The sequence below is a fragment of the Hipposideros armiger genome, unplaced genomic scaffold (genome assembly GCF_001890085.2).
Source record: "Hipposideros armiger isolate ML-2016 unplaced genomic scaffold, ASM189008v1 scaffold_283, whole genome shotgun sequence".
NCBI lineage: Eukaryota > Metazoa > Chordata > Mammalia > Chiroptera > Hipposideridae > Hipposideros > Hipposideros armiger.
Genome location: NW_017731633.1, coordinates 1,505,539 through 1,517,291, shown reverse-complemented (window position 1 = coordinate 1,517,291; position 11,753 = coordinate 1,505,539). Strand labels below are relative to the sequence as shown.

Genomic DNA, 11,753 nt, shown 5'->3' with positions numbered 1-11,753 from the left:
CAGACCCCAAAGGGGACTCCGTGTGGGCCTCTAAGAGAGGCCTAACCCTGAACTGACTGAACTGACCATATTCCACTGTCCCCCCCGAGGACACGCTGCTGCCCATCCCTGTTTTTCTACTCCTGGGAACCATTCCATACCTGTCACGTTTACAGTGAGCTGGTCACCTTGGTAAATGTGGTTCACATGACCTCTCTCCAGTTGGAAATAATACTTTCCACTGTCTTTCTTATAGGCGCCCGTGATGCTCAGAGAGCAGTTGTTGCCCCTGAGGTCTCCGGGGAGGTGGAATCGATGATTGGTCTTCTTTACTACTTTCTTGGTTTGGTTGTTTGTGGCCACGAGAATATCTTTTTTGGGATTATCCATTTTCTGGAACCAGTAGCCATGAGCTGGAGTAGAGTCCTGCCAGTCAACCCAGGGGTAGGACACAGTGCAGGGCACGAAGATACAGAGGCCCTCCTGCACCGTCACTGATTCCTGCACTTGCAGCTTGTACTCTAGATCCTTCTGCAGGGACCCTGGGGGACACAGAGGCTCGGTTGCAACTTCAGCCCCAGCCCCAGCCCCTGCCCAGGATCCCCGGCCCTCAGCCACTCACCTGTCCATAGCAGGGGCAGCAGCAGTCGCAGCATCTCCAGGGTCCCAGGGGTTGGGCCTGTCCTCTGACTGTCCTGCTTCTGGACTTGTCTGTCTGTTTTGGAAGGAAGCTCCAAGAGGAAGCTTCGGGAGGGGGCAGTGACCATCCACAGAAGAGGAACCTCAGGAACCACAGATATCACAGAAGATTCCCCCCATCTGACTTCTCCTTTCACACATGAAAGTTGCAGAGAGAGCGATAGGGGCCAATCTGGGTCAGCCTCAGCGGGAGGGTGTTCCCAGGAGCGGGCTCTCAGGGGAAATAGGTGAGTAAGGACTTCAGGGGAGGTGGTGGAGGCCATTCATTTATTCATTCGCTTGCCAGGCAAACATTTACTCAATGATGCAGCTGGGGGCAACCAGGAAAGTAGACTTCCAACTGCTACCCTCAGGGGCCTCACCCTCACTGTGACCCCAAAGCCAGTGCCCTGCCCCCAGGCTCCCCAAGGACACGCAGCATCCAGCATCCTGCCTTTCTCCACACAAGGCTCCCAGCTCCACAGTGAGAAGCAGGACCATTGCACAAGGCCCCATGCTCAGCAGCGCCTCACGCCTGGGGTTCAATTCTCTGAGACCGCCATTTTGAAATTCTTAATAACTTCATCTTTGAATTTGTATTTTGTAAATGAAGGCTACCAGGATAAACAGCACACACGTGGGGAACTGAAACCTTGGGTCACATGTGGTCACGCCTCCGTCACCTCTCCAGCTCCTCAATGGCTAGGACGGGTTCTCAGCCCCGCTCCCACCCCCACACCCCCACCTGGGCACAGAGAGGTTCTGGGTTGTGCTGAGTTGGGAGGTGGGAGCCCTGGGTACCTGTTAGGGTCTGCACACTCCCTAGTCAAGTCTGAAGGATTGGACATTAACTAGCAATTAGAAGACACTGAACAAAAGGTGCTCCATCCATACGGTGGAATATTATTCAGCCATACCTGCTACAACATGGGTGAACTTCAAAATATTATGCTAAGTGAAAGGAGGCAGACACAAAGGGCCACCTATTGTATGATTCTATTTATATGAAATGTCCAGGACAGGCAAATCCATGGAGACAGGAAGTAGATTAGTGGTTGCCAGGGGATGGGGAGTGAGTGTTAATGGGTATGGGGTCTCCTTTTGGGGCGGAGAAGTTCTGAGCTGGATGGAGGTGATGGTTGCACAATATTGTGCATGTACTTAATGCCACTGAATTGTATATATTATAATAGTTAAATGGTAAATTTTATGTTATATGTATTTTACCACAATTTTTTTAATGTTCAGAAGAAAACAACCCACAAAAGGTCAAAAGAGAGAACCCACAGAAGAAAGGAAAAAGCAAAGACTGTTTTTAAATAAGGCCACATCCATAGGCACTGGGGTTAGGACTTCAATATCTCTTAGGCTGAATGTTTTTTCATTAACATAGGAAAATTGCTGACTTTATCATAAAGGAAATGAATGGGGTGAGTGCAATCCGGAACTGCACAGAGAAAGCATTGGTTCCTTTTCATCTGTAACCAGTTCCTCACTTTACTTCTCAATCACTTGTCTCTCAAACAAAAGGCGACTTATGACTTTTAACTAAATGGTCTCAGGTGGTACCACAGGGACGTCACGCAGCATCAGCAGTGTGCACCCCCAACCCGTGACATGTGGACCCAAGTTCATTGCATCCCCTGCTTGTCCCTCCTCTTGCCCTGGCTACTCTATCGTTCACTGCCCAGCCTGGACCCCATAGAGAGAAGCCTTGGAAGGGGTCTCAGGGGGCAGGCTCTGTGGAGAGGGGGCCCCAGGACCTGTCTCTGACTCAGGAACTCTGCTTTGAGTCAGTTTTTCAATTTCTGCAGAATTTCAAAATGGGCCCCTAAAATTACCCTTCTTTCAAAGCAAGTAAGCTATTCATTGATTTTCCTATAGAAGGCTAGAAGGGATGGAGGTGGGGAGGTCAGCCACTGGCAGGATTGCAGGGACCCAGGAGCACATGGCATTGACACACAGTGGGTCCTGGGAACCACGGAGTCACCCAAAGTTAGGAAGTGTCCAGCAAAAGAGAGAAACCCTACTCTTTTTCTTCGGGAAGAGACATCAATGCCTCTGGGTCTCCTTGGCCTGAAAACCATGTATGTGTGTGCGCGCGAGGTGTGTGTGTGAGTCTTTGTGTCTGTGCATCTGCCTGTGGGTGTGCATGTCTGTGTCTCTGAGTATGTATTTTGTGCCTGTGTGTTCATGTGGGGTGAGGATACCCATTTGTGTGCACACATGCTAGGCATTTGAAACAAACCTCAGAGGTTAATATTGGGAGGAGCCATCCATATCCTGAGTATCACAATAAGCATTTGGGCCATTATTCAGGAGCAGAATGAGCCATTACAGTGTTTATAAGCAGGAGTGGATAATGGTAATGGAAATATTCTGCGCTCCTGTGGTGTCTGTTTACCCACTGCACAAGAGCCAAGAGTGGCTGCCCCAGCCTCTGACTCGTTCGCACAATGAGACTAATCTCTTCCAGTCTTGGAAGGGCTGTCTGTGCACCTGATCTGTGTCATCTGTCACGCTGACCTGAGCCCTGCACAGCCCTCGAACCCTGGCGTCCTGGAGCTGCACCAGGTGGTGTTGTGATGAAGGTGAATTTTCCTTTTGAACTCAGATACATGAGCCAGGGAACGCAGGGGCCAAGTAAGCAGGTGACTCGCCCAGATTCCTCTCAGGGTCTTGGCTGTGCTCCCGGCAGCTGAGGACTGTGAGGCTCTCCAGCCAGGTGCAGGAATGGGACCTCTGGGGCTACAGTGATGTGACATTGCCCAGGGAGAGACGGAGGGAGTGGTGAGGGGCAGGAGGCTGAGAGTGTTGCTTTTTCTCTCTCCATGGATGGAATCAGAGAAAAGGCCCTATTCCAAGTGACAGATTCAAGAAGACCGTGTATGTGACAAGCTGTGTAATGACACCTCCCCCCTCCCCCAAAAATGTCCAGGTCCTAATCCCCGGAACCTGTACTATGTGACCTTGCAAGGTCAAAAGGATTTGTAGATGTGATTACATTAAGGATCTTGGGATGAAGGTGATCCAGGTGGACCATAAATGTAATCACAAGTTTATAAGGGTGAAGCAGAGGGGGATCTGACTACAGAAGGGGGAGAAGGATAATGTGACAATAGAAGAGATTATAGTGACCATCCACCAGAAACTGCAAGAAGCAAGGAACGGATTCTCCCCTGGGACCTCCAGAAAGACCCAACCCTGCCAACACCTTGACTTTATCCCCATGAGACTCAGTTTGGACTTCTGGACTCCAGAATGGTAAGAGAATACATTTGTTGTTTTAAGCCACTAAATTTAAATTTAAGCCCTACTCCCTTGGGAGGCTCTAGCTTTAGCAGAATCCATGTATTTGCCTTTTCCAACTTCTTGAGCTGCGTCCTTGCCTCGTGGCCGTTTCCTCCACCTTCAAAGCCAGTGGTATAGCATCTTCTCTTCCTGACTGTGCTTTCATCTGCTTTTCCATCACATGGATTTCTTCTCTTCTGTGTTCACATCTCCATGTCTCCCTCTATCCCTATATGTCACATCCCTATAAGAATGCTTGTGGGGCCGGCCAAGTGACTCAGTTGATTAAGAGCACAAGCTCTGAGCAACAGGTCACCGGTTTGATTCCCACATGGGTCAGTGAGCTGCACCCAAGCTGAGCTGCTGCTGAGCTGCCAACAGGATGGCTCAGCTGGTGAGAGCGTGCGCTCTTAGCAACAAGGTTTCCAGTTTGACTCCTGCATGGGATGGTGGGCTACGCCCACCAGTAACTAAGATTGAACATGGCACCTTGAGATGAGTGGCTGCAAGCCCCCAAAGGGAATCTGGATGGCGACGACTTGGAGCTGAGCTAGCTGCGCCCTCCACAACTAAGACTGAAGGACAACAACTTGGCTGTTACCCTTTCCCAATTCCCCAATTTAAAAAAAAAAATGCTTCTGGTTACATTTAGGGCTCTCCCAAGTAGTCCAGGATAATCTCCTCTTCTCACAATGCTTAGCTTAGTCGCATCTGCAATGTCCTTTTTGCCATATTACTTAACATTCATGGGCTCCAAAGATTATGACCTGAATATCTTTGGGGGCTCTGCTCTTTCATGTACCTATGATTCACTTATATGAAATATCCAGAATTGGCAAATCCTGGAAGCAGATTAGTGGGTTGTAGGAGCTGGAGGGAGAGGGGTTTGGGAAGTGACTGCTGACAGGGTACAGGGTTCCTGTTTTGGGGGTGACAGGTATTAAAAAGTTTTGGAACTAGATAGAGGTGATGGTTGCCCAATATCGTGAATGTACTAAATGCCCCTGAACTGTATACCCTTTAAAATGGTTTAAATTGTAAATTTGACGTTATGTATTTTTAACACATGGGCCACACACACAGCACGTTTCTGCCTGTTGTCAACAGAGCAGCCAAACTATCTATGAACCAGAACAAAGCCCTTCATTCACTCCTTGGTGTATTCGGTTCCTGGGGCTGCTGTAACAAAGCAACGCAAACTGTGGGGCTTAAAATAACAGAAATTTATTCTCTCACAGTTCTGGAGGCTAGAAATCTGAAATCATGCTGTCAGCAGGGCTATTCTCGCTGAAGGCTCTAGAGAAGGGTCCTCCCCTGCCTCTTCCAGCCTCTAATGGCTGCTGGCGATTCTTGGCCTGTAGGTGCACCACTTCAGTCTCTGCCTGTCTTCACACGGCCTTCTCCCTGCACATCTGTGTCTGTATTTCTTTTATTTTTATAAGGACACCAGTCATATTGGATTTATGGTCCACTTGACTGCAGTAGGACCTCGTCTTAGCCAATTACATCTGCAATGACCCTATTTCCAAATAAAGTAATATATTCTGAGGTTGCAGGAAGGACATGAACTTGGTGGGGGAGGAGGGGGAGGGACGTTTTCCAACTGTTCAGTTGGTCAAATGGTCATAGGGAACTACGAGTGAAGTCATAGTTGAACATTCAGGGTAAAGCCACAGAGCTGCTGGTGTAGGTGACCCGGCAATGTGAGTACTGTTAGTGAAACTGGCGCGAGCCTTCTGGCCTGTTAGATCCCTTCTCCTGAGGGAGAGTAATGCCACGCCCAACCTTACCCCATAATCCATCACAGTTTAGTACTGAAGGCGCAGTGCAGCTGCAGAAATGCCATTGGCCAACTCACTTTACTTTTCCTCTAGGTCCTTGTTGACATCTGGATGTCATTCATTATAAGAAAATTATTTACTTGTCTGGCTATTGCACTGACCTAAAGACAGGGCCTCATGCTAGTCCCAGCCGTGACTCCAATACTGCCTGGCATCTGCTTGGGCCCCTGGCTCTGTTGGGGGATTTCAACAGCCCTCCAAGTATGCCAAAGGAGATGGGTTCGCACCTACCACACGTGCAATGCTGAGGAAAAGCATATGGACTGCGAATCAGAATCACTGGACTCAATTCAGAGACCCTTCCTAGACGGGGAAAAAAGCGTGGCTTTGACGATTCACTCCCCTGAATCCTCTGATCCTCGGATTCTGTTCTGTAAATGGGGATTTTTAACAACTGGTTTAACAAACATACCAGGCCCTTCGCAGTGCTTTACAAATATTAATGCTCACGACAACCCTATGAAGTAGGTGCTACTGTCATTGTATAGCAGAGGAAACTGAGGCACAGAGGCTTTGCAGGCTGCCCACGGTAGCACAGCCGGCTGGGGGCTGGGCGGGATTTCACCCGGGGCTGTCCCGCACCGGCCTAGGCGCGGAGGCCTCCCTGTACTGGCAGGGTCCTGAATTTGGGGTCTTGCCTGTCCTCCCCACCCGGATGTGAGGTCTGGGAGCGGGAGGCATTTAATGAGCATCCAGGGATGAAGAAGGGATGAATGGGTCTCAGGATGGCCACATCCCCTTGACCCGAGCCCTCCTGCCGCGCTCTGCTTGGGGACTGTATTCACGATCAGGACTTCTAGTCCCAGAGAACGGGATCCTCCGGGCGAGGAGGGACCAGAAGGGAATCACCGCGTTGGACTGTCTAAGTGGACACACAACCCGCTCACGGAGCGGCACGGGCGCCACTTGGCGGCGGAGTCCTGTAAGTGCCGACGCGAGACCTGAAACATTCGCTTTGGGGTAAGAGGAACCGACGCCGGTGGCGCTAATTGCCAGTGGTCTGGAAATCAGTGTACAAAGCTGGGGGCCGTCTACCAGTGACTTCTAAACTTTTCTGATCGTGACTCACAGTAAGAAATAATTTCACATCAACATAGTTTCGTGAGGGCCGGCCGAGTGGCGCGATGGTTAAGAACTGGCTTGGGACGCCAGACGGCCCCGGTTCGGATCCCACATATGAGGGCCAGTGACACTGCCCTCCACAGCTAAGATGCTGAACAACAGCTCAACCTGGAGCTGGGCTGCGGTGAGTCGCCGGCGATGGCGTAGGCTGCAGCCCCTGTGGCAGTGGGTTGCCATGGGCTGCCGTGTGTAGCCAGCAGCCAGCGTGAGCGGCCAGCAGCCACAGTGAGCGGCCGTCCAGAAGCCGGCAACAGATGTGCCTCGCCCGGGAAGAGCGCAATGATGGTGCCAACTTGGGCCAGTGAAGCAACGTCCTCCACAACTAGATTGAAGAACAAAAGGACAGCAACGTGTCTGTTCCCCTTCCCCCAATTCCCCAGCGCCGTTCCCATCCCCACAATTCCCCAATAAAAAAAAAAATCTTTTAAAAAAAAACAAAAAAACATAGTTTCGTGAAATACCACCATCCTGCATGTTTTTATTCTATTCTATTCCTGTCTTTAAACGATTCCTGTCTAAAATCCTTCTAATCGATTCCCTGACTTTAATAACGGGTGCCCATCTGCACCTTCTTTTTTCAGCTCACAAAAATTATGGAGAAAACGTTAGCCCCTCCAAACCCTGGGGTAAATTCTCTCTTTTGTGCTGCCTCAGGTAGAGCGGTGCCATCCCTGACTTCCAGGTAAGTCATCTGAGCTCAGAGAGGTAGACACCTGTCCAAGGCCACACAACTCGGATGTACAGTTCCAGCTTCTGCCTCACTTCTGGAGGAGAAAAATCATTAGATGCTCCTGATGTCACTGTTATCAGGTAAAGTTTAATTTAGTCCTTTCTCCATTTTTGCCAGTAAGGTTGAGCTGCACTGGCCTGCGATGAACAATGTAAACTACTGACATTGCAGAGCTCAGGCTTAAAATTGCAAGTCCTCATATGTAACAAAAGGCTAAAGGCTAAGCTATCAAGGGTGAACAAGAATTAAACTCATTCCCCTGGTTTATGGAATTACAAGTGTCAAAAACAAATTGGGGGGGATGATAACTACTTTTTCGAGCATGGAGTTTATTCTGGAGTGATGAAAATGTTTTGAAACTAGATAGAGGTGGCGGCTGCACACTACGAATGGACTAAACACCACTGAATTGTTCACTTTAAAAATGGTTCTTCATCCAAAATCTAACAGTACCTTCCTTTTGCATTAACTGAGATAATGAATGTAAAGTACTTAAAATAATGCCTGGCACACAGTAAACCCTCAACAGGTAGATGTAGGGGACCATCCCCACTATGGCTACCAGGTCATTTCCCACCTACCTTTAATCAGACAGGGAGCTCCTCCACACAGGGTACCCCACAACTCTTGTTGCAGCTGTCCAGCCTGTTCTGTTTGGGTGTCATCCTTTTTTGTGTTTGTGACAAGGACCATGGGGAGCTGGCACCTTTGGCTAGCTTTTCTTTTGCTATCTATGTAAGTAATTAATGGTCTGAATCTAAAAGTGGGTCTTGTATCATTACCACTTTAATCAGTCCCATCTTGACCTTGGCCATGTACCAAGTGTTGTGTGCTTGACCATAAGTATTATCTGTTATTTCTATTATTATCATTGTCCTTGGCCTACGACTGCCCTCTCCCAACTTCTCCTCTCAAAGACAAGACGCTCAGACCAGAAGAAATTATTTATTTTATTTCCACCACAACCCCCAAAAGGATTGCTCCCACCCTCTCTCACCTAGATGCAGCCTCTGTACCAGCACCTTCACAAAACACTGATTTCCTCCCAAAGCTAAAAACGAACACCCCGTCACCAACTATGGCCACACCTACCCTGCCCAGCTCCCCATCTGCCTCCATAGTCACCAGCCATAGGCTCTTTGAACTTGGCCACTTTTTGGCTCCCTGCCCAAATGTAGTTTCCCAAGGTCACCTGGCTTGCTTGTTTTGCTTCTATTATATGGGTACCATTCTTAAAATGCTCCCTGACTTACTTCCTAGATGGCTCTCCTGCCCTCGTTTACATAGTCATTCTGCACAACTTTCTGGCCTCAAGTCCCTGTTTGAGAGCAGGTTTCCAAGCGTTTCCCTGCTCCCTGAACTCCTGGGTGGCGGGGGGCGGCTCAGTCCCTCAGCTGTTCACTTGAAAAGTGTAGATGTTGACTAAGGCCAAATGTTCCATGATTCTGGGGAGGGCGGAAGGGAGCAAAACTGAAATGGACAAGAGAGGGGGCAAGGATAAAAGGAGAAAGAGAAGTGGGGGCTCTGGAAAGAAGCTAGAGGCAGAGGGATGATGGGGGAACCCTCCCATCTCATCCCCAGAAACAGAAGTGAGCCAGAGCTGAAGACCAGCACCCCCTATAGCCCAAAGCCCCTGCCTGTCTAGCTCTTGCGGGTCCTCTGGCTTCGAGCCTTGTACACTTCGATGAGCAGATCCTTGACATATTGGATCTCCCGCTCCACAGACTCTGCCCTCTCCCTCAGCTCCCGGTTCCGTGCCTCCAAACCCTGGCACTCGCCCTCCAGGGCCTCACCCTCTGCCCGCTTCCTCTGCCGGTACCTCAAAGCAGCTGACTTGTTCTGGTCTCTCTTCTTTTGCTTGCGGTCCCCTCGAGTGATGGCAGGATTGGGGTAGGGGGCCGGGCGAGAGGTTTGAGGTGGAGGAGGGGGCTGCTGTGGTGGGGGCAGGGGAGCCAAACTTGAATCCCCCTGCCCCACCTCACTGTGGCAGTAGATGGCCAGCAAGTCTAGGGTATCCAGGGCAGGGGGCTGGTGGAGGTCAAAGGTGGGGAGGGGGAGGGGGACAGGAAGGGAGGGTGCCTCTTGTGGTGGCAGCTGTGGTGGTGGGGAGGATGGTGGGAGGAGTGGGGCATCAAGGAAGAAGTCTTCCATCTGCTCCAGCTCCTTCTTGAGGAGGGAGGCCATGGCTTCCAGGTCAGGTGAGGGTGGGGAAGGTGGGGGGAGGGCACCTGAGGGCAAGGGGGGCTCCAGAGGGAGAAGGGCTGTAAAGTCGACCCGCTCAGTCATCCAGTCACAGAAACCATCACCTGAAGGATTGGAGGAGGACAACCAATAAACCAGTCAAACATCTAACCAATCAACTGACCAACCAATCAACTAACCAACAATCAGTGAACCAGCCAACCAATCAACTATCTGATTCAGTAACCAACCAATCAATCCTTTAAACTAACCAATTAATGAACCAGTCAACCAACCATTTCTTCAACCATTCCAACATCCTCTTTACTGATTAACCTACATCTGTGGTTTCTGATTTCCTTTCTAGTTTTTTTTTTTGTTTTTTTTTGCTGAGCCATCCTGCCACCTGTTGGCAGTTTGGGCGGGACTCGAACTGCTGTTGCTCAGAGCTCACACTCTTGAGCAAGCTCTTAACCAACTGAGCCACTCGCCTGGCCCTTCTAGTTTATTCTTAAAAAGTAAACTAGATCAACATACACAGCATACCCTATTTTATCTTTAATTAATTAACTATTATAAATCCACTCTGTGACAAGCATTGGGGACAAACTAAATGAGTAAAATAATCACTGCCTCAGGGTTTCTGCATATGCTATTTTCTCCACCTAAATAGTTCCCTTGGGTCTTTTCATGGCTCACTCTTTCCCATCCCTTAGGCCTCAGCCAAAATGTTACCTACTTGGAGAGGGTTTCCTGGCTACCCACTTTAAACTAGGTCCCCATTGTCATTTTGTAGCTCAGCTACTAAGTGTTTCAATGTATCCCAATACCTCACATTCATCATTTGTCTCTCGTCTGTCTCTCCACTAGAGTGTGAGCTCCAGGGGGGCAGTGATCATGTCAGGCTTATTCCCAGCTATATCCCCAGTACCTAAAACAGTGCCTGGCATAGTAAAGGCACTCAATAATTATTTATCAAATGAATACATGAATGAGTAAATTCTCCTTCCTCTCTTGAACCCCATGCCACAGCTCACCCACCGCCATTCTCCACCTGTCCTTACCTGCCAAGGGCTCTCCTCCCCCTGGAAGCCCGCCCTCCAGGGCTCCCCCAAGGACCTCATAGGGGCCCAGGGGGGCAGGGGCCAGGGGGAGTTTCCCATAGTCTACGAGCCAGCTCAGCCCGCTAGCTGGGAGCAGGGCCCTGTCCAGCTCCAGCCCCAGGGTCGCCAGGAGTGACATGGCTGCAGCACAGGCGCTGGGAATGAATGGCAATGAACGAAGCTGCACCAACAGCTGAGCAGAGGCTCTGGAGGTTGCTCAGTTGGCCGAAGACAGGCACCAAGGTGAAAGTGGAGGACCTACAAGTGTGAGACAAAAGTGGGTGGGGTCACAGGCCAGCCTCACTCGCAGCCAAAGTCACAGGGAAACCAAGCCATACTCCCACATGGGGGGGGGGGGCACCCTCTCCCTTCCAACTAGGTTTGGGACTATGCCTTGCCCTCTCATAATTCTAAATCTGCCTTTTCTTTCCCCAAATCTGAGCCCTGCCCACTCCCAAGGGAATTCTCTTTAGGCCAGACTTTTATTTTCTTCAAATTTCCCAAGACCCAATCCTTCCAATACAGAAACATAATGGTTTCCCAAGGGAATTACCTTAGCACTCACCCACCCCATAATATTCCTTCATTCAAGAAAAAAACTCAATCCCAGGGGAATTTTCTTCAAACCACACTCCTTCCTCTAAAATATTTCCTTTAGGCCCCACCCCCTCCCTAGGTCCCATCTCAAATCAGTTCCCAGGGGAATTCTCCCTGCCCTATCTTTTCACCAATGTTACCCATTCAAATCCCAGTGACTATTATCCCTCCGAGCCCCACCCCACTGTCTATCTTAGCTCCACCCGCACAGGCCCCGCCTCTTTCTCCAAT

General features: G+C 49.9%; 2 protein-coding genes across 2 annotated transcripts in view; both read right to left on the bottom strand.

The window, feature by feature from the left end:
- Window positions 1-1,308, bottom strand: part of SIGLEC11 (sialic acid binding Ig like lectin 11) — an 8,669-nt gene extending 7,361 nt beyond the window's left edge. The window contains exons 1-2 of the mRNA XM_019658162.1: window positions 602-1,308; window positions 121-521 (exon numbers count right to left, since the gene is read on the bottom strand). Of these exons, the coding sequence (XP_019513707.1) occupies window positions 121-521; window positions 602-941 (741 nt within the window). The 5' untranslated portion in view covers window positions 942-1,308. The remainder of the gene's footprint in view (window positions 1-120; window positions 522-601) is intronic.
- A 7,262-nt stretch (window positions 1,309-8,570) lies between these two features.
- Window positions 8,571-11,753, bottom strand: part of ATF5 (activating transcription factor 5) — a 4,530-nt gene continuing 1,347 nt past the window's right edge. Inside the window, exons 2-3 of the mRNA XM_019658210.1 lie at window positions 10,887-11,183; window positions 8,571-9,947 (exon numbers count right to left, since the gene is read on the bottom strand). Coding sequence (XP_019513755.1) covers window positions 9,283-9,947; window positions 10,887-11,064 — 843 coding nt within the window. The 5' untranslated portion in view covers window positions 11,065-11,183 and the 3' untranslated portion in view covers window positions 8,571-9,282. The remainder of the gene's footprint in view (window positions 9,948-10,886; window positions 11,184-11,753) is intronic.